Source organism: Sinocyclocheilus anshuiensis, unplaced genomic scaffold (assembly GCF_001515605.1).
Source record: "Sinocyclocheilus anshuiensis isolate Anshui unplaced genomic scaffold, SAMN03320099.WGS_v1.1 scaffold1063, whole genome shotgun sequence".
Classification (NCBI taxonomy): Eukaryota; Metazoa; Chordata; class Actinopteri; order Cypriniformes; family Cyprinidae; genus Sinocyclocheilus; species Sinocyclocheilus anshuiensis.
The window spans coordinates 142,689-166,300 of NW_015547679.1; the positions used below are offsets into that span (position 1 = coordinate 142,689).

Genomic DNA, 23,612 nt, shown 5'->3' on the forward strand with positions numbered 1-23,612 from the left:
CCCCCCCCAACACTGTATGTTTTCCATTTCTCCTTAATCTCTCAGAGGAGAGATGTAAAATGGGGGGTTGGGGGCTCCCGGAACGTGGTTGGGAACCCCTGTTGTAGACCATGAAATAGCAATTGATTTACAGTTGAAATACAGGTTTTCACAAAACAAAATAAATTATAAAATGATAAACCTCATATTTGAGCATTTAAACCATTTTTAAAGAAAAGGGATGAGTCAGAAGTATAAATTATTATATTAATTTATTTAAAACAGGGTTATGTGGGTGGACTTTTGCACTGGTCTGAACAAAAACTGCATACGGGATTATTGAAAATGCACATTCACTCCTTGCCAGTAGGAGCCACTTTTGGAACGGCAGAAATGTAGCAGTTTCCCTGGCTGTAAACAAAGCAGCGCTCCGCTCATAAATGCTACTTTATCAGATAAAATGAAAATGCCATCGAAACTTTTCTGAAGACAGTCAGTTCCCTTCAGAGATTCATTCATGAATGAGAAAAGTGTGAAAAAATATAGCCTATATTGACGAGGAAAGTCCATTGATGAGTTACCAGCGTAAGCCTGTGTGTCTGGGCTCATACACTCTCCAAAGGCTGTCTAATTGTAAACTTTAAAACACATTTATTTTTAGTTATTTTAACTAAAAATATAAATGAAACTGAAAAAATAATGAAAAGGAAATTATACATTTAAACACCTAAGGATAATTTCAACCAAAAAAGTAACTGCGTATGCGTCCTCTAGCCCAGTGTTTCCCAACATTTCTTTAGTCGCGGCACCCTTTGGAAATTTTAACAAATTTGTGGCACCCTACAAAATTAATTTTGTCACAATATTTGAATTTCTAACTTCGATGTGATAATTTGAAAAGTATAGATATTCGGTACAACAGGGAAGAACTGCAGAATATACAGTCAAACAGATATTTTTAATATTATAAAAAAAATGTGTCCATCAATGGTGGCAATCAGTAGGCTAATTTCTAATGAGGTGCCGCGGCACCCCGGTTGGGAAACACTGCTCTAGCCTACTTGGGTCCTTCTCATAAATGAGTAAGCGGCATTTAAAACAATAGACATGTAATACACACTGTTGCTCAATATTTAATTACAGCATAAGATGCATGATATTTTCATTTGCTACAAGCAGGATACACAAGAAGCACATTCAACGTGGACACGCAGACGGTTGTCGTGGTAATAAACACCGTGAACAGCAACCACTCGCGTGTCCTCGCTTAAAGCGCATCTCGTATATGAAAAGCATTATAGGGGGCCCTTGGCTTTTGGGGGCCCAAGGCAGTCGCCAACCTTTGCCTAATGGCTAAGTCTGCCTCTGTGTTCAAAGATATGGAAACAAACACATTTTTGCTTCCATAGTCACTTGTTATGTCAGTACTATCAATCGTCTTTCTTAATGTTCATTTGTGGGCTTTTCTCTGCAAATATTACTATATATTTAAACAAATTGATAAAAAGCACAACATCACACTTACACAATGCTGTTTGCGCAGCGTGTGCACAGCGGCAGCTTCTGTAAGCCGGGGATTGGCGCCAGAGGAGCTGTTATGGGGCTGCCCAGCTTTGGCACGGGGGATTTGACAGGGGAACGCAAGCCTCTGACACCATGTCTGTCCACGGGTGAGATCCCTGAAAGGAAAATAAACTCGAGTCAAGGGCACAGAATATTGTATGCAAGGATGCACATAAGTGGCTGCACATGCGTGACCAAAATAAAAAATGTGCTGGGTAAATAAGTTCAGATTCAGCTCATTTGCATACCGACATGTTTGACAGCTGTTAATGCACAATCAGCGTTAAGATTGACTGACTGTAATACTGTATAAAATTTCCATTTGAAATCAAAGCATAAATGTAGGCTACTTCATGTGCTGACGGTTTCAGAGCAAATCGCAAAACCAGTCAGTGACACTTAATTCATTAACGCGCTTCACTCGGCAGCGCTGAAACCATACTTACTTGCCAGCAACCTGCCAAAATAAAAGCTTGCTGATTTTAAGTTTGAAAATGTTGAAACTTCATTAAAAAGAAAAGAACATGTAAATATTAGCATTGTATTTTTAAAGTGTAGCCTGCTGTAAAATAACTGTATTTTTATTCAATACTCACTTTTTATTTTAAAATATAATAGTAATATCAGACTGTATTTATTGTTTTGTTTATTATTTTATGAAAAAGGGCAATAATACTATTACTTCTATTAATAATTATTTTATTTTTTATAGTTATATTTAATGGGTCACACCAAACCAAACCTCCAGGTGCTCTCATGAGAACCAGACTGAAAAACGTATGTGCATCCCTGCTTATATATTCATATACAGTAAGTAATCAACTATTCATAGGATCTGAGAATGGAAAAAGCTGTTTGTTGTAGTTCTTGGAAAGTGTCTTCTGTTTTGAGTGGACTTTGTAACCTTGCAGATCTTTATTTATTCTCAAACAGCAACATTACACACTAAGGTTGAAAAAGTGAAAAAGCATAATAGGACCCCTTTAAAGAAGTCGCAGATGGCATGAATTAAAATTTTTCAAACTTTTGAACAAAATTCAAGTGATAATTCAAACACTCAAATTCAATTGAATTTCCTCATTATGGGGCAGCATACAATTGTAGGAAATATGAACGGTGTTTAATATTTCATTTTCATAATCAATCCAGTAAAACACTGTCCTAATTTTAAAAAAATAACTAAACACTCAACTGATGAACCACTGATGATACAAACAACAAAGCAAATGCAAACATCATGCTATGGCAGGCACGTCAATCAACACCTATGTGCGGATCTTATGGGCAGTTCGGCTGCAATTTGACTAAGTAGTCATGGGTATTTTAACAGTTGTTTTGAATGGATGTCAGTGGTTTTAACAGCTTAATGGATCAACAGTCTCTCGGCTAATCTTCAACATGTTTGCCATTAAACAATCTAGTTTTGAGTTTACACCGAAAAAAATAGCTGTTTTATATGAAAATGGACAATTGGACATGGACAATTTTGCAACAGGTTGATTTGACCATATGCCACTTCTTATTTATTTGGTATCCGCAAACAGTGGTTGACTGTCGCACAACTCTGAGAGCAATTTAATGATGTCAAGGCTGTAATGCGATTTGTTATCAGGTCACAAGTTGACTGTTATGCTTTCTTCAATGACAGTGCTGTGGAGGTTGTGCGATATGTTAAAACGTGGGTGAGAAGGGGGATATTTGAACGAGACTATCTTCATTGAAATGTACAAATACAGTGTAATTCATATAAAACAAACAGTAAAAATATTACGGTGTCATTCACTTTCTGTTATTTTATCTGTATAAAAATAGTCCGTTATGCCAGCGCCAATAGCCTCAAGGGCAGCGTGCCAACATTTAGCACTGTTGCGCTTCGGGCGTCACGAGTTCGAGTCCCAGCTCATGGACCTTTCCCAATCCCAATCCCAATCCCCCACACTCCCTTCGCTTCCTGTCTATATATACTGTCCTATCATAATAAAAAGCAAAAAAAAGTCTGTTATGCTGTTTGATATGGTATCTGTTTTCATATTATTTTAATTCATGATCATAATCATAAACACACCGATTTGTAGAGCAAACAGTTTTACCATTTACTGCACTTTGTTTTTTCCCCCTAGTTTTTTACCTATAGCGGATAATGATTTGTAAGTCTCACACATTCAAAGAAAATGATTACTGGACTACCAAAGTTAACTGTTGCTCCTCCTTTCTCCTAAACCTCTCCACTAACTTTGTCTCTCCACTGCGTGTATTAAATGACAGTTTTGGGGGGTAGCGCATTACAAGTAATTTTTTTCCAAGTAACTTGTAAAGTAATGCATTATTTTTTAATTTCCAAGAAAATATCTCAGTTACTTTTTCAAATAAGTTATGCCAGTTACTTTCTTTTCCCATGTATTGACAGACAGCTCTCCTGTCCTCATGATGAGAGAAATCAGGAGTGAGTGCAGAGGCGTTGTGTGCGCTGTGTGAACATGATGCTACTGTAGTTCTAGACTAAATGAGAACATGCATTTATTCACCTAACTTGCACAAAAACAGATTCACTATTGCCCAAAATCAATAAAAACTGTGAAATGCAAACTCAGAATATGACGCAAACCTGCAATAATTAAATACATTAAAAAACACAAATATCCTTTATGTATTTAATCCCATTTTATTAACCAGTGTCTTTGCTGCTGATGTTCAATAATCAAATTCAACCACACTAATAAGCAAAAATAATTCTTTATTCAATCCAGTCAGTCCTATTTTTTATGCAATCCAGAATGGCAGCACAACTGAAAGGTTTATTTGAGCTTTTTGAATTTACATTTCCTTCAGCCTGAGGCTTATTCATTTCACTTTTGGTGTGAAAGGGCTTTTACATTTGCCAAAAATATAACTTTTTTATATTAAAAACAAACAAACAAAACCAGGCCAAATGAGAAAAAGTAATGCAAAAGATACGCAAAAGTAATCTAACACATTACTTTCCATAAAACGTAACTAAGTAATGTAATTAGTTACTTTTTTAAGGAGTAACGCAATATTGTAATGCATTACTTTTAAAAGTAACTTTCCCCAACACTGTCCCCAGTTATGCTGTTCCATTAATTCACATACAAATTCACTCTTCAGATAACATTTCTTTCATTTCTGTGTGAACTATTGTTTTGAAAAGTGAGAAACAACTCAAAATGTGCGCTCTGCAGCTGTCCCTGGAACAAGAGATGGCCGGAAATGAATGTCCTTCACACCTCAGTCCCAGGTCAGATACTATTCTCCGTGCAGACGTAGCTGAAAATCGTGGGTGTGTGTTAGCTTCAGGGCACGGCTGGGGCCAAATATGGAGCACAGCTGCCAAGGCCTCCTCCTATCTTCTCCGTTTCAAGCTTAGAACCAGGACTGGCGTAGCATGAGCTCAGTGGAGAAAACCACCCTGCTGCTGGATGAGGAAACATCCGAGAAAAAATTACGGATACATGATACAATGGTGCCTGCCTCCGTCATCTGACGGCTGCTGTGCCAAAGTGAGATCATTAACTCTTATTCCCAAGGACTGCTGGGACAGGTTACAACTCCAAACCTGTCAACGAATACCACTAATTACACTCTTAAACACTTGATCTCCGAGCCCTGTGGCTCTACAGGGCTTTAATTCAGAATGCGAGAAATGGCAAAAGTGTAAGTATAGCGCGGTCTAGAAGTCTCTTTATGGGATTTGGCTTAGACAAAACATATTTTTGGGCTTAAATGACATAAAGCACAGCGTTTTGGGAGGCTTTTTAGCCTGCAAGAGACTAGAGAGCGATCTGGCCCAAAAATGCAGTGCATTTACTGAATACATGTTTAAGTAGCATGACAATTTTAAAATAGTGTAGCATTTTTAGTAACAAGCAAATACTGATGTATTGTGATAAAACACTGCATTACAGTTTTGTTATTTTGCCCCTTTGTGTTTATGTATCAGATAAATAAAACTGTGGTTGCAAAAATAAACAATGTTATTGGATTGTTATACATTTCAAAAGATATTTCTCCTTAAGCAGATTTAATGTAGTTACTTTTTGTTACCAAACTTTTAAAAAAAAGAGTAGCTTGACTATAAACTGCAGCTTGTCATGAAACAAGCGACTCAAAACCAGCCGCAACAGTACATTTTGTTGGAGGTTTTATTTCTGTTTCTGCAGCATTGACCACTGTTCAGACTCAATGGTCCAAAATTCTGCCCCACGTAAATGTATATTAAACATGAAAAGCCACATTTACTAAATTTTACTAAATTTACTAAAGTACTAAAGTAAATTAGCTTGAGACCCATTAAAACGCAAATGGGAGTGTAAAGTTCTGCAGGTGCATTTACTGACAATGCTCAAATTAACACAGATGCAGCCAGATTCCATAATGACCAATGCAAACTACCAACAGCAGCGCAATCAAGCAGAGCCGATGGTAATCAGGTGCAGGTAATCTATTAACAACACAGGCACAAAATGGGTAAAGACATGCTTTTTTGGAGTGTTGAATAATGGTGCAAATACCAGTAAACTGACTACCGCAAATCACCTTGCATGCATTTAAATCCTCTCCTCCCATAAATGTTGTGTCTCAAATGGAAACTCCTACAAATGCATATGCAATACGGTTAGCTGCAAAGTGCACACTTTTACATCGCTAATGTATCACTGCGCATCAGTTTTAGTAAAAACTGACAGTAGTTTTTTAACACCAAAAGAGGTATTGCAAACTGCCAGTAAATCTGGACCCAAATGTTCTAACTGGCTGTTACTGTGCCATGTTGGGCAACATTTTCACTTTCAATATGGATGGACAAATTGCAAAGACTATTTACAATGAAAAGCAGATATACAGTGCTTAACATTGCAAGCATGCAAGCAACTCATCATTCAGTCAGTTTGAGATTTCATTTAAGGCCCCCACTTTAGAGTGACACAGCAGCAAATAATGGAAAATCTAATTTTGTTGGGTCTTTTGCATTAACAGGTTTCTGTTTACTATGATCAGCCCAAAAAAAAAAAAAGGATTTATTCCAAATAAGCTGCAAAAACTTGGATCCAAAATCCTTGTATGTCATTCCTTCTGTTTATTAATGTTTGAATATTTGGAAATATTTTTTTTACGTGAAAAGTGGACAGCCAAAATAGAAAAATAGAAGTTATTTAGTCTTAAAGGTACAACTGATAAAATCATAGGACCGGTATTAACATATTACTGGCAATGAACAATTTCAACATACATTCTGAGAGAGAAATAAAAAGTAAAACTGACCCCCATCCTCAGCTTCCAGGATTCCCTGCAGATATTTAAAGGAGCCAGATTGTTTGGGAGCTGACACAGGTTCCTCATAGTCCTGAAGCATCCTGTAGACATCTGACTGTGTGTCGAAACCGTTGTGGTCGCCTGATGAATTCACTGACAGTTCAGGGCTGAAACTGAGAGGAAAACACATCCAGATCTCTTTCTCTTCCAGAAACATCTGCTATTGCCATATGTTTTCATACTGAGCTAAACACTTTTTCAGTGCATCAGGTTAATTATAAAAGCTGAAGGAATGGAAGCCAATGTAAGTGCTTAAAAATCAATCAAAACACATTTGTTAAAAATCTACCAGTCAAAAGTTTGAACATAAAGCTGCATAGTAAAGCCGACCTCATACGTCATCCGCCCGGAACTGCTTCCGTTTACAACAGTGAGTGCAAGCTACATTAAAGTGATTATTACATTTTGAATATGTATATTTTTCTTACAAAAATGCATCGATTTGCTACAGGAGGCCTTTGTTCACCCCCCAGAGCCGTGTGAGACACTTTTTTTTATGGATGGGCGCTTTTTATTTAACTTCTTTTGGACTGATGCATGCAACACCCGCTGAGTGGCATTAAACAGCTTGAAAGAGCAAAGACAATTTTTAATAAAACTCCGACTGGATTCGTCTGAAAGAAGAAAGTCATATACACCTAGGATGACTTGAGGGTGAGTAATTTATGGGCTAATTTTCATTTTTGGGTGAACTAACCCTTTAACCTAAATCACAGCAGCGTCCATCTGTGAAGGATGTAGGCTGTCAAACACACACAACTGTTAGCCAATCATAGCAGTGGCTGTTTACTTCCGAGTCTACAATCAGCCACACCTATTCAAACAGAGCGTTCTGATGAGGGGTCAAAACAGGACAGAAAATAGCCTATTACTTCTAGATTATGATGTTTTTTGATGTAAAAATCTTGATAACATTAGAAGTGGACCTCGAAGAACAGTACAAAATAATAAATAAAGGGCACTTCATGACCCCTTTAAGTACAGGATTTCATAAACAATGGATTTATCATCTTCAGAGTAAACAACGGGTTTTACAAGCAACCTAATGCTTCCCGATCACCCATATCTATCATACAAATACTCTAGTGCTTCAGAAAACTCAAGGGTGTTTTGCAAATATCAGTGCAGCAGATGTTCCCTGAAGACTCTTCACTCACAATCCAGTTCTAGCATGAACTCGTTTTTACATAACAATAGGCATGAAGAGCTGTAATATCTTTAAGTCTGAAGTGTTTATTGTTGTGAAGTGCTCTGAGCGAAGACAGGACCTGCACTGTACATTTCCAACGTGGGAAAGATGCTCAAAATTGCTTCCTTGATAAATCACTGTTTCTCTCAGCCTTGTGAGGATCATAAATATCAGTTTCTGGCCGTTGCAATAGCAGTGTGGTTTGTGTTGGCTAGAAGTTAGCAGTGTACAGTTAATGTGAAATCAGAACTGACCTAATTTACCTTATGTGCCTCGTCTAATTGTTATTCCAAAAAAAACACCTTTATTCCTGTGCATGTGTGAATAGCTGTAAAATGGCACACCTGTGGGGGGAGCCCAGGTTGAGGCCTGCCATCTGCTTCGGTAGGGCACCATTTCCATTATTTTGTGAATACAGGCCAGCTGGATTGTTGTAGGTAGGTCTGGAGTTGCCGTTATTGTAGGGCACACCCCCTGTGATGGGACTCTTGGGGGACAGACTCTTGGGAGTGGGGCTATAGCCACTGCTGATTGGTCGAAAGGTCTGTGGAAAAAAAAGTGATTTTAATTCAAAAAAATTCCAGAGCAACTTATCCAATTTTTACTAAAAGCTTATCCCGTTTGAATTTTAGGTAGCCTATCTAATGATGCACCCTGAGCTGGTTGAAAATATGTGACGATTGAAGTCGGTTGAGATGTAAAACAAATCGCGATACAGTTAGGAGTGGGGGTTTATATGAATGTACTGTATCTCTAAGTAAACTGACTGTCTTCAGAAAACTTCACCTTGTCTCTGTATAATGCATATTAAAGTAGTGTTTATAAGCGCAGCTGTAACCTAGGAAACGCTGTATCGCTGCTGTTCCATAAGCGCCACCTGCTGTCAGAGAGTGAGCTTGGGTCTCATTCAGTTTGCCTGCTTTTATGTAGTTTTATGTAGCATAATTTCACAAAGCTAAAGTCAGACCTTTTTTTGTCTGTACAAGGTCCATTTTCTGCTGGAAAATGTGGACATGTTGATATTGAAATTTTTTTTTAAGAAAAATCCAAGCTAGGAAAGAGCATAAAACCTATGTTTATATGAACAGATATCTTTTAGTTGTATTATTTGTTTATTGATTTATTTGATTTAGGATTTGTTTTAAAAAATGTTTTATTTGACATAAAAGATATTTAAATTTCACAAAGAAATGTGCAGCATTTTGTCTGAGAAGTAATAAAGAAACACTCGTTCATTTATAATGTCTTAAATTGCATTTTGTTAAAAAAAAAATTTATTGAAAAAAAAAAACAGGATTGTGAATCGTATTGCATTGTGAGCTGAGTGAATCGTTACATCCCTACCGAATTACGATGATTGTACGAGTCCAGCACGATCCATGATTGGAACAGTATAACAGCCTTTGACAGGTTTACAGATCTGACATGCACCCAATAAACAGCTTAACTGTTGCACACAAATTCCCATCATACACATTCACCTCTGGTCAACTCAGCGCTCGAGTACAAGTTGTAGCAGCAATTTTATGACATCAGCAGTCATTTAAAAAAACGTATTTGTGTTATCCTTCGCAGATGGAGTAGAGATGCTTTTTTTTCTGCTAAAGAATTTGTCTGAAGTAGTGTACTTGAAGGCTAATTCTGAGAAAAGAAGAAACTTTATCCAGTATGAATGACTACCAAATTCAAAACTCCGCATGCCGGAAATACCAGGCCAGTTAATCTAATATATTATATTTCCCTATATGAAATACATTGTCATATGAAGTAAATATGCTATCTATTAGAAATGGGAAGAAATGTAATACATTCGCGTATATCTTTAGCCTATACCTATGTATATTTCTGTCATGACAACTCTCGGAGGGATTGGCATGGTAATGTTCATGACAATGTTAATGTATTTGGTCTTGGCGGAATAGATCTGCTACGCTGCTGCGGCAGAGCAAGTACCGAGACTTGCTACTGCCAATACATCCACAACATGCTGCTGTGAGCATGTAAGAAATATTGCTGCTGCAAATATGACATACATGAAATAACCCCCATATAGCATACGGGGAATGGGGAAGGTATAGGGTTTCAGAAGCAAGCTGCACTGCTATGGCAAGCACTATCATATATTTGAATGTTGAGCAGCGAGCTCATTGGCTACCGATACAGGAGAAAACCAATCAGCTGTGCCATGTGATAATGATGTCATTAGGTCAGATTAAGTTAGACCTATCGGACTGCGCCATCTAGAGTTTCATGCCAAAACTCTGTATTTATTATATGTGTAATACATTCTAGGACATGCACCTGACATGCATATGCCATGCACATGTACATCCATCCTAAAGTACATACACAGATTATTTAGAGTCAACTGTTTAGAGTCAATTCCAAAATGCATGGCTTATCCTACTGTGTTTTACAAAAAATAAGAGTATTTGCGTTTGGAACGAGACAAAGGTGAATAAATAATTACAGAATTCTATCTTCTAGATTCTATTTTTTATTTGGTAAATAAACAATCCCAAGAGTCAAGCTGTGGCATCTAAGCAGTACTCCGTCTTTCAGCTCCACAGCAGGGGGCAGAAAGATTCGTCTGCAAACCACATTTTCATCTCTTTCAGAAAGAGGTTCTGTTTTCTGTTGGCAATGAAAAACATCTCACATCCCTCTGTATTACGGTACAAAATGTTCCAAGGGCAACAAGTCAGTATGAAGATTGCATTTCTCATTTTGAGTCGACAGAAGCCAGCTGTTCTCAGTCGCTCATTTTAAACAATGTGTGAGACTATTTCTATGCAGTAATATGAATGATTTAGTAGGTTCATATGCATTTTATCATGTTATTCGTTCCCTTGAGGGCCACTTATAATGTTAAAAACAGAATATTTTGCCACTGTATCTTTGTCCTCACTGAATATGAAATAAGATTTTAGTTTTAGTTCCAACATCGCCATCCAGCTTCTGTGCAAAAATGCATGGCAGGTTTACAAAACAATCCATGTGGCGCTTGAACGTAAAGATCAGACTGAAATTATCAGGGATAAAAATAAACTTGCTAATGCTAATTTTTCATCCAGCTGACATCAGAAAGATGCAGAAGTTCTTGCAGGTCATCTCAAAAAATGGTAGTTAGTTTTTTTAATGTCCACAAAGTGGAAATTTGTCTTGCTCTTTTTTTGTATTGAGGAGAAATAACTGAGTTACAATATGCTGTCATAGCACATCAAGCTCTTTTATCTTAGAAGACTGTAAAAAACTGCTGTCAGAAAACTTGCGCTAATGAAAATATTACAATTTCCAAGAGGAGAAACACTGTACAGCAGCAACATTTAAAGGTTCTGATGCTTTCACTGAATGAAAGTTATTTTTGCATTTGACAATTCTGATCTTTGCTTACGTTTTATACCTTCAAATAAATATTCAGAGCATACAGAAACATACAGTGGGTACGGAAAGTATTCAGACCCCCTTCAATTTTTCACTCTTTGTTATATTGCAGCCATTTGCTAAAATCATTTAAGTTAATTTTTTTTCCTCATTAATGTACACACAGCACCCCATATTGACAGAAAAACACAGAATTGTTGACATTTTTGCAGATTTATTAAAAAAGAAAAACTGAAATATCACATGGTCCTAAGTATTCAGACCCTTTGCTGTGACACTCATATATTTAACTCAGGTGCTGTCCATTTCTTCTGATCATCCTTGAGATGGTTCTACACCTTCATTTGAGTCCAGCTGTGTTTGATTATACTGATTGGACTTGATTAGGAAAGCCACACATATATATATATATATATACACACACATAATATATTCATATTTTTAAAATATAAAACAAAAATATATTGTAAATATATTTAATTTATTTCAGCATATACTGTACATGGAACCTTTAACAATTTTGGAAAAGCATGGAGGCAATATGGATACAAAACCTCCCAAAAATCAAACTTCACAAAGCAGTTCAATTGACATCAGATGCCACAAATTTACAGACTCTGGTCTTGAAACGAGCAAGATTGGTTAGACCTGAACAGCAGATCATTTATCATCATATAAACATTTGTTATTTTATAATTACAAACATTGTTTGTTTTACAGTATTTGAGCAATGATTCCGCAACTAGCTGATTAACACTGAACAGAAACATTAAGGTCATCTAAAGTATATAAAAATGTTAATACTTGAAAACAATTACAATGCAGGCCAATACAGATTGTTCTTTTACTGGGAAGGAAACATAGAGACTGAAAACTGAAAACCTCTAAATTGAACTAGACCAACAAATAGACTGCTAGTCCTGCTATAGATAATGTTTACAGCACTGTTGAGGACGCAACATCCAGAGGCATTTCTATAGAGAAAACATTGGCAGAAATCTTCTTGTTGCTATAAAATAGCCGTTGAAGACCTGTGTTATGATGCATGCTTCTTTACTTCAAACGTTTGCCACAAAAGGGTGTAACTGCAATAAAAATGGTAGATTTACTAGTCTACACATCTGGTGCATAGCTTATAAAAGAGCCAGTTTTGTAGTCTAACACTGAAAACCATTCAATTGTACCGCTGTACCTTTTTAACCATAAATTGTCACTATATAAGCTTACATTTTTGTTATTTAATAAATCTGGATAAGGCTTTTGTCTCATTAAATTGATTTATTTAACCTATTCTGCAGTACAGTGAATGTAGAGGAACACTGAAATAGCAGCCGTTGAAACAAACTCTCCTTTTAACTCTCCACATTTAAATATGTATTATTAAAGAAATAAGAATTTATATTTTGTTTATTTATTTTTACATTTTTTATTTATGCTATTTACTTTTACTTTAGTGCAATTTAAATTACTGTTATGCAAAAAAAAAAAGATAAATTATTATTATAAAATATTTGGTAACACTTTACAATAAGGTCCCATTAGTTAAGATTAGTTAATGCATTAGAGCATTACAGTTAAAGAATTACATTTGTTACACTATTCATTCATCTTGTTTATTTCTGTTAATAAAAATAAACGTACAACTTTTGCTTTTAATAATGCATTAGGTAACAGGATGCAGTTAACTAATGATAACAAATGAAATCTTATTGTAAAGTGTTACTAATCATCAACAGTATTTGTCGTACTGCATTTTATTTATTAATGCAATTACTACTTAATGAGAATTTCCAGAGAATAATGATGACTCAAAAGATGAGGTACAGTGTCCTCATCAGGGCGATGCAATAAAAAAATGCAAAATTTAATTTCTTGTTTTTCTTTTTGAATGAAATACAACCTGGACATGTTTTGTAAGATTCAAACAGACAGCAATGACTTTCCTAAAGTAAACTTTGCAGGGTAAAGCTAGTTTCCTCATAATCATCAGTGAGGGCCCACCAGAAACACAGAAAGACCAGGAAAATATTTATGAAGAGTGTTTGTGTCTGCTCATAAATCCTGACCATCATCAGGTTTCACTGACCTGTTTTACAATGCTATCCCAGCATGCCCTTTGGTTCTGGGTGACGGCCCACAGAGCCAGAACTTTCAGAACCATCCAAAGTGCCCTGCTACAGCAGCAGACTGCTAGAAATAAACTGAATAAATCTTAACGGACCCCAAACCTACTTTTATTAATTAAGGCTTGCTGTGGGGAAATGACCCTGATTTATGGAGGTTGATATCGACTTGAACACTGCAAGGGAGATATAGAAGTTAAAGGGAAGACCTGATGGAAACCATATGGCTGCTGTTGACAAGACTAAAAAAAAAAAAAACACTCCCAACATCAGCCCCATAACATAACATCACCAGCTCACCATCAAATAATACAGAGCAAACTACTAAATATACATTCAAAAATTATGCAATTTAAGACTTAAGATTTAATTAAGCAAAATAGGTTACAGTACACAAAATGCACCATACATTGCAAGATATTTGAGATAAAATACATAAAAATGTATATACAGTTTTTTAAGTGACTATTATTTATTCCTGTGGTGCAAGATTCTTCAGAAATCATTCTAGTATGCTGATTTGCATATCACATTTCCTATTATTTTCAATGTTGAAAACAGTTGTTGCTGCATAATACTTTTGTGGAAACTGTGATACATTTTTACCATTCAAAGATTTAGGGTAAGTAGGTTTAAAAAAAAAAAAGAAGAAGAAAGAAATTAATACTTTTATTCAGCAAGGATGCATTAAATTAATCAAAAGTGTCAGTAAATGTGTATAATGTTACAAAAATATATCTGTTTTAATGATGTTCTTTTGAAATGTATATTCATAAAAAATCCTGAAAAAGCAAAAATTGTTTCCATCATAGACACTAATAAGAACCATTATTAATAATTGAGCACCAATGATAACTGATAATAAAAGAATGATTACTGAAGGATCATCAAACTGTAATGATATATTTTTGTTTTTACTGTATTTCTGATCAAATAAATGCATGCTTGATGAGCAGAAGAGACTTCATTTAAACATTAAAAAAATCTAAATTATTTCAAACTGATTCTAAGTATAATCAATAATGGTTTGATAATGATTAGTCACGTAACTGGAAAAGTACAAATAAAAACGGGGAACACCAAGAATTAAACTGAATTTTGAGAAATAATAATAATGTATTTATTAAAAAAAACAAAAATTAGGGCTATATAAGAGGGCCTTAAAAGCCTGGCGGATCACAGGCAATGTGCAATTTTGTTCCATTCATAAAAGAAATTCCGTCTCATATTACAACTCTGAGGTAACAAGAATTCCGAGCAATGAAACAATACCTCAGTTATGCGCTGACCTACACAGTCTGGGTTAAAATACAGCCTCTGAAAAATTCTTTGGCTCTACCACATGCTTGGCTGTGTCTACTTCCATTGGAAATGACGTGACTTGTTCTATCACTATTCTTACAGACTTTCAACATTCATACTTTCCAGTGGCCATGGCAGAAGCCACAGTGACTTACATGTCAGCATGAGGCACACATCTGCTCTGGAAAACACACTTTATAGACATTATGACATACAGCCACCAAATGTGAATGTGATTTTACTGAAGATTTGTGCAATGCCCAACCGATTCCAATGTCAGGGCCAAAAACCATTTCAGACCATCTGTCTCATGTACCACAAAATATCTGAAATTCACTATTTTTCATGACATGACTTAATAGAAAGAAAGCTTCAGCATCATGTTGAGAATGTATGTTAGGTTGGATGAATTTAAAATCAATATTGTAGGATAGTTGGCCCAAAATTGAAATTTGTGTTGTTCCAAACCTGTATGAGTTTCTTTCTTCTGTTGAACGCAAAAGAAGATATTTTTAAGAATGTTGGTAAGCAATCAGTTGCTAGTAGCCATTGACTTCCATATTATGGAAAAAAATACTATGGAGTCAATGGCTACCAGCAACTGATTGGTTACAGATGACAGAATTTTCATTTGTGGGTCAACTATCTCTTTAAATTCCAGCAAAAAGTCATCTTTGCTTTCCAGAATATCAACCAAACAGCACATCCCCATTTAGCACCTTTAGACTGTACTGTGATACAGTGGGTATAGAAAAGAGTCACCACCCTCTTTAAAATAATGACATTTTGTTGCTTTGCAGCCTGAAATGAAGATGGACTCAGTGCAATTTATAACACCCAAGTGAAAGACATAACACAAACATGTCCGAAAAAAATAAAAAAAAAACAAAATCACAAGTTGGAAAAAGGATCACCCCCTCCTAAAAATGACTTGTAAACTCAATCAGGTGTATCTCATCACCTTCTCAATGGTACACAAAGCCATTTGACTTTCAGCTATGATCAGCTGTACTCATTTTGATGAGCTCAGCATGAAAAGAGCTTCCCTGGAGCATTTCAGTCCTTGGTAGTGCAACTGAAGCAAACAATCAACTATGAGTGGCAAAGCACTGTCAAAAGATCTCCAGGATAAAGTTGTGGACAGGCACAAGTCAGGAGATGGATACAAAAAAAAAGGCCTAGAAGCACAGTGAAGTCTATTATTAAGAAGTGGAAGGTATTTGGTTTAACACAGACCCTCCCTGGATCAGGACGTCGCTCCAAACTGGATGAAAGAGCCAGGAGGAAACTGGTCAGAGATAACACAGACCCTCCCTGGATCGGGACGTCACTCCAAACTGGAAGAAAGAGCCAGGAGGAAACTGATCAGAGAGGCGACCGAGAGGCCTACAGCAACTCTGAAGCAGCTGCAGGAAAGAGTGGTCATTGTGTGCATGTGACAACAATATCACAAATTCTCCACAAATGTGGCTTGTATGGTAGGGGTGCAAGAAAAAAAGCCCCTCCTTAAGAAAGGCCACATGCAGTCATGACTGAGCTTTGCCAAAATGCACCTTGAAGATTCTGATGCAGATGAGACTAAAATTGAATTCTTTGGTCTCAACACCAAATGATATGTCTGGTGGAAATCCAGTACAGCTCACCATCCAAATAACAGCATTATTCCAGTAAAGAATGGAAGTGGTAATATCCTGTTATGGGGTGTTTCTCTGCAGCAGGGACTGGAGCACTTGTCAGGATAGAAGGAAAAATGGATGGGGCAAAATACCGTCAAATTCTTGAGGAAAATCTGCTGCCCTCCGCCAGAAAGTTGTGAATAGGGAAGAAGGTTTACCTTCCAACATGACAATGACCCAAAGCACACAGCAGAACTGAGCACACAGTGATTGAAAGAGGAAAAAGGTGAATGTCCTTGCATGGCCTCGTCAGAGCCCAGACTTAAACCCCATTGAAAATCAGTGGAATGACTTGAAGACTGCAGTCCACAAACGTTCACCATCAAATTAACTGAACTCGAGCAGTTCTGCAAAGAAGAGTGGGCAAAAGCTGGTTCAACAAAATACTGACACAAAGGGGGTGATCCTTTTTCCAACTCAGTGATTCATTTTTTTTTTCTGACATGTTGGTGTTATATCTTTCACTTGGATGTTATTAGTTGCACTAACTAAATACAGCTGGATAAAACAAAAACTGTATAGGGAAAAAGTCAAATCAATTTGACTAGAATGTTTCACAACATATATTGTTTCAAAGCAGATCACAGTGATATATATACGTTTTTAATATATTTGACCATTTCTAAAGAGCCAAATAAGCATGCATTCATTTCAATAGATGCACCTTCCTTGTAAATGCATCTGACCTGGTTAACTATCACTCACATTTTGGTTGTCAAACTAAAAAAATGTGTTCACTTCATTGACTTATACCATACATGAAGGTGCCATGTGTCACATTATTAGTTAGTTTCCACAAAGAAACTGTTGCTACTTTCCTTTTCAATACTATAGAAGCAAGTTTCCGTCATAGCATACAAATGATCAAAGTAATTGCGACTTTTTATCTAACAATTCAGACTTTTTTCCCTCGCAAATCAGAATTGAATATAAACTCAGAATTGCAAGATATAAACTCTTTTAAAAAAAAAAAAAATAAATAAAAAAATAATATAAAAATTAAAAATTATTTTTTTCGTGCAATTCTGACTTTACATCTTGCAATTCTGTTTTTGTTTCTACCACTAATTAAAAATGAAAAAGGTATTTGCGACTTTGTATCTCACAATTCTGACTTTTTTTCTCGCAGTCGTGTTTATAACTCACAATTCTGAGTCTATTTTGAAAAAAAGAGAGAATTAAAATTGTAACAAAATCAGAATTGTGAGAAAAAAGTCAGAATTGAGAATTTTTTTTTTTTATCCTGTGTCAGAAACAAGGTCCATACAAAACAGATCAGAAGACAAAACATAAATATATTTGACTTCAACTGGTCCTCAAATTTCGAAGGTGGCTTTTGTAATGTTATTTATTTATTTATTTTAAGATTTAAAGACTCATTTGTGACCCTGGAACACAAAAGCAGTCTTAAGTCGCTGGGGTATATTTGTAGCAATACGTCCTATCCTAACAAACCTTACATCAATGGAAAGCTTATTTTTTTCAGCTTTGAGATGGTGTATAAATCTCAATTTCAAAAAAATTGATTGGTTTTGTGGTCCAGCGTCACATTTCAGCATTGTATAGTTGTTTATATTCCTGTGAATGGTCAAGACAGCTGCTGCTCGTCAAAGAAACATCTGTTGATCACAACATGCTCACATGTGAAGCCAAAAGAATTATGCTGCTCCAGAGAAGCATCTGCTAAATGCCTTGAATTAAAACGTAATTTAAGCTGTGAGGGTTTAAAAGCATCCCATTATACATTATATCTATGCCAACAGCCTTTATACCTGTGACTCAGACTCCAGTGTGCCGGTGAATGGACTTGTCTTGTTTTCTTCTATTCCAGTTGGAGTCCAAACCTTTCCAGATCTAAAAAAACAAAAGCAGTGAGGTGAGTGAAGCCATATAGCTGCATACATGAGTGAAAACAGTCTGCCTGTTTATCTACAACTGATAACGTTATTGACTGATATCAGTGATCAATGTCCTTGCTTGTCATGAAAATTTCAAACAGCATAATGGTCACGTTAAATGGTAAAACTAAAGAGATATTGAGTATCTTTTGACCAAATGGACGAACAAAGACGGCGGTTTTCCTCTGCCCCCTTTCCACTTACACCTACATGCACACAGCCATATGCAGATCTGAGCAACAAAGAAACCTCTGTGGTCCCTCCCTCCCTCCCATAATGGAAACTTCATCACTGGAGCATGAATGCACCCCCTTCTGAGTTGGCTTGGATTTGGCAGGGTGAGGCAATGACTTAGAAATGAATGTCAAAGGGACTTAGGGTCATCTGGATGTGACTGATTAAAGGATGTTTTCCATATCATACCCACTCAAATAAAGATACTTTTAAATGGTTTTACTGTAGTTGGAACATTTTTTTTTATTGTTGTATGTAGGGCTTGGTGGTATGACCACCACTCTATATAACAGGAAACATATATTGGGCAGGAAAGCTTTATATTATTTTCCCATGATGTAAACAGAGCAGGAAAAATCAAGACAAAAGCTGCAGAGGCTGCATCCTCCGGACGCATTTGTAGGCGGTATACATCATTTAAGAAAGGTAACCATATTAAAATCGACTGTTACTCCTCGTGAGGTGTAAAATGCTTACTTTGCAATCTAACGATTACTTTTCTTAAATGAGACCGCCTCGATGACGTATGCGGCCAACAAATACGACCTCCGGAGGACTTCCGAAATGAGATTTAATGAGTATTTTGGGTTGCCAAGTAATGTCACAACTTTACAAATTAAAAATGGAATTGAATTGAAATGCAGTCAGAGGTGTGAGCCTTTTTTAAAATGATTTTACGCTGATGCAGATCATTTAGTTGTGATGATTACACACGTGGTCAGAATTGTTGGTACCCTTGGTAAATATGATCAAAGAAGGCTGTGAAAATAAATCTGCATTTTTAATCCTTTTGATCTTTTATTTAAAAAAGTCACAAATATCTAACCTTTCATTGGAGAATAAGAATTTAAAATGGGAGGAAATATCACTATGAAATAAATGTTTTTCTCTAATACACATTGGACACAATTAATGCTACCCTTTTATTCAATACTTTTTGAAACCTCAATTTGCCAAATAGTATAGGAGTTTTCTCCTATAATGCCTGATGAGGTTAGAGAGCACCTGACAAGAGATCAGAGACAATTTCTCCATCCAGAATCTCTTCAGACCCTCGTTTGAAGTTCCAGTCGTGTCTGACAACTGAATATGCTGGGGATTGTTTTTTGGTGAAAGCATTTTCCTTTCTTGATTTTTTTTCTTGAAGCCCTCCCAAACAACATGTGGTGTAGGTGCTGTTTGATAATATTTTTAAGGTTTTCTGACCCTGAGACTCAACTATTTTCTGCAGTTATCCAGCTGTGGTCCTTGGAGAGTCTTTAGCCACTCAAACTCTCCTCCTCACCGTGCATTAGGACGATATAGACTCTCAAAAAGCTCAGTTTGCGTCCAGAGCTGGTTGACTCCCGACACTGGTAAAAAAAAAAAAAAAAAAAGATCAAAAGGATTAACAATGCAGATTTATTTTCACAGCCTTCTTTGATCATATTTACCAAGGGTACCAACAATTCTGACCACGTGTGTACCTTTTGGTTAGTGTCCAAATTCCAAATAAAAACAGAAAATATAATCAAGTATTTTTCATTCTAAAAGTATTTATTTTACTGGATTTTGTTTTACAAAAAAAATAAAATAAATTTTTTTTAATATCATGATACAGTGTATATGTGTGACTCACTACACCATAAAAAATATATATATTTCCAAGATTAATGGAGTATGTTTTACAAGAAAATATTATTTCAGTTTTTATACATCAAATTTCCACATTTAATTTATTGTCTTGCCAAATTTGTAGAAATTGAAAATGGTAATTTCTTAATAATTATTGGGGAAATTTAGCAATTTCTACAAAATTCACACGAGACACATGGCAAATAAACAGTCATACTCTTAGTACATCAACAACGTGAAGTATTGTGTGTTGAGGAATGAGAGGAAAATGAGAGAGGCAGATGCAGTGGGCAGAAATGATGCACACAATGTACCATTTTGTTTCCACTCTTTCTCCATTATAATCAAGCAATTTTCTGGCACATAATTATGCATTGGGAGGCTGTTCAAAATCGGTCTTCTATCAGCACGACAATGAAACACATAAATGGAGACTGACCTCCTGATGGGGACAAATGGGATTTTTCTCAACGTGATCTCATGAGTATTTGTATGTAAAGAATACATCATAAGAAGAATGGCATCTATGCTAATAATAGTCTCTTTCATTCATTCATTCATTCAGATCCAGTCTGTATCCAGTCCAGATAGTGGATCAGCACCTAGAGACGGCCTCTACAGCCCTGAATGTCAGCGGAGACCACGTCAACTAGATGCGCCCCAGAGACAGATCCCCTGAAAAAGACCTCATCACCTCGACAACCATCAGCACAAGACCACGGGAACCAGACGAGTCCTCTGCACCTGTGCTGAAGCCTGGAATTAAACCACGCCATGCTGGTTTCGTCTGGCCAGAGGAGAACTGGCCCCCCGACTGAGCCTGGTTTCTCCCAAGGTTTTTTCTCCATTTTTGTCACCGATGGAGTTTTGGTTTCTTGCCACTGTTGCCTTTGGCTTACTTAGTTGGGGACGCTTGGCTGATTGCACAGACACTATTGGAAGAAAGCTGAACTGGATGATAACATCACTGAACCATCAATGAACTGACTTTAGCTGAAAAATGACTCTGTTATTGTCTTATTGCATCATTGACAAACTATTTTCCTGTTTGACTTTGTAAAGCTGCTTTGACACAACCAGTATTGTATATAGCACCATACAAATAAAGGTGACTTGACTTGACTATGTATTTTATGTAAAGTGTGATTCTACCACACATACATTTTCTTACGTTTGCATAGACAATAAAATGAATGACGTCATCTAAAACGTAAAATTTCGATGTATGAACAACTTTATAGACATAAACATGAATACATGGAATTAAGCGGTTGATTCTAATTTATGTTTTCATTTGAATCATTTACTTAATATGAAATTATAACAAATTTGCATAACAGAATGAAATGTTATAAAATAATTGCATAATGTTAAACCAGACTACACTTCAAAACCTTCAAATGAATTGTTTAACCATTACTTTCATATTGTTATTTGGACTACTTTGGTACTGCTTTTTGACATTTTAGCAATGAATAAATGATGATTACACCTATCTGTTTGCATTTTTCTTTATATATTGTATATCTTTTTAAGAAATAGTGTTAGGGTTAGGTTTAGTGTGAGATTAGCAGCTCAAAAGTACTATTTACAGTAGAAATACAAATAAATAAATTACGTCATCCCATTAACTCATGTTATAAGTGGGTGTCTCAGCTCTGTTGCTAAAATAAAATGTCCCTGTCTCTATAATTTTTTTCCCTCTGGTTGGGTTTCCTTGAATGTGTAACTGGGTTGCAATAGTGGAGGGTTTGCTTTGGCTTTGCTGCTTTGTTTCATTTCCATTTTCAGGAAGGTGACTAATGCACAGATGTTTCCAGAAAACACAGCGATGGACTGTTCAAATAGTTTCCAATTCGTCATGTCATTTTTCATCAGACCCTTGCAGTATGATAAGTGAGCATTTGGTATTTTGCTGTGCCCCAGTAATACAAAACAGATGCTCATTTGCATTTGTATAGTGTATGTATTTGTATCTGAGCATTGTTAAATTATTTCAAGTTGTTTGGGCCTCATTCATTGAAAAAGGAATGGAATTATTCTTACGCAAATTCTTGAATGTTACATTTTAGGAGTCTGTTCTACAAAGACAATTGTTCTGCCCTGAAAGCATGTGGTTTATTTATTTATTTTTAAATGATAAAATGTTTCCTCTCATCTCAGTTAAATGTGTCACGGTCAACTATAAGTATAAGCCATTCATAGACTGACTTTCTGAAGAGTCTAAACACAGCGACTCTCATTTGTCCCATTTTTTTCACTTAGTCCTGGAGACAATTTGTTCTTCACTAGCAACTATGATGAGATGTGATGTCAAAAACAGGAGACACAGAATACTATAAATCCATTTTATCCTTTTAAGATTCTTAAGAGTCTTGCTCCAAATGAAAGCAGTTCACAGTGAAAGATTTTAAAGATGAAACTGCCTGGATTTGATGTATGAATTATATATTACACATATTATATCTTTAATGCATTACACATAAGCAATTACATTTTGAAAATGAATATTTAACTTTGAATGCAAAGAAATATAAATATATGCATATAATACAAGCTTTAGAATATAAAAAACTGCTTTTACAACTGCTAAACGCACAAGTTTACTTTTAAGCTCTTTGTGACCCTATAGAAATAATTAACTGAATAAATTCAGTTCATTCACTTGCATTTATATAGTCAGATAATATAATATAACATTCTCCAACTTTCATGGCAGCCATGGTGTTTTTTCCTGCCTCAGAAATGTGTTTAAAAGCATGATATTTTTCATAACAATCTTTTAATTTTCAGCACAAAATGAATTGTGCAGACTCTCGCGAGGAGTCTACACACACACACACACACACACACACACACACACACACACACATACAGATATACAGACAGACAGATATATTTATTTATAGAACCTAAAGGTTATTTATATTACATATTATCTGTATACATTTATATTTATTGTATTTCTTTCTTTAACTATAATTGTTCATGTGTAATGGACCGAGGGACTCTTTTGGACTCTTCTGTTGTAAACTTCTTTAATTTGAAGCAAGAGAAACTGGGGAGTGACTTTACTGTATCAGAGATGCGTCACTTTGCTGACAGCTGACTGTTCCAGTATACTCTAAAAAAATGCTGGGTTAAATATAACCCAGCGCTGGGTTAAAAAGGGACAAAATCCAGCTATTGGGTTGTTTTGACCCAGCGGTTGGGATGTTTTGAACCCAACCGCTGGGCCAAAACAACCCAATAGCTGGATTTGTCCCTTTTTAACCCAGCGCTGGGTTATATTTAACCCAGCATTTTTTAGAGTGCATATACA

The 23,612-nt window shown here is 36.0% G+C and overlaps 1 protein-coding gene across 1 annotated transcript in view; it reads right to left on the reverse strand.

Annotated features, from left to right (window-relative positions):
* LOC107703091 (PDZ and LIM domain protein 4-like) overlaps nucleotides 1–23,612 on the reverse strand; it is a 49,473-nt gene that overhangs the window by 8,867 nt on the left and 16,994 nt on the right. Inside the window, exons 3-6 of the mRNA XM_016505613.1 lie at nucleotides 18,317–18,398; nucleotides 8,404–8,603; nucleotides 6,820–6,983; nucleotides 1,505–1,658 (exon numbers count right to left, since the gene is read on the reverse strand). Coding sequence (XP_016361099.1) covers nucleotides 1,505–1,658; nucleotides 6,820–6,983; nucleotides 8,404–8,603; nucleotides 18,317–18,398 — 600 coding nt within the window. The remainder of the gene's footprint in view (nucleotides 1–1,504; nucleotides 1,659–6,819; nucleotides 6,984–8,403; nucleotides 8,604–18,316; nucleotides 18,399–23,612) is intronic.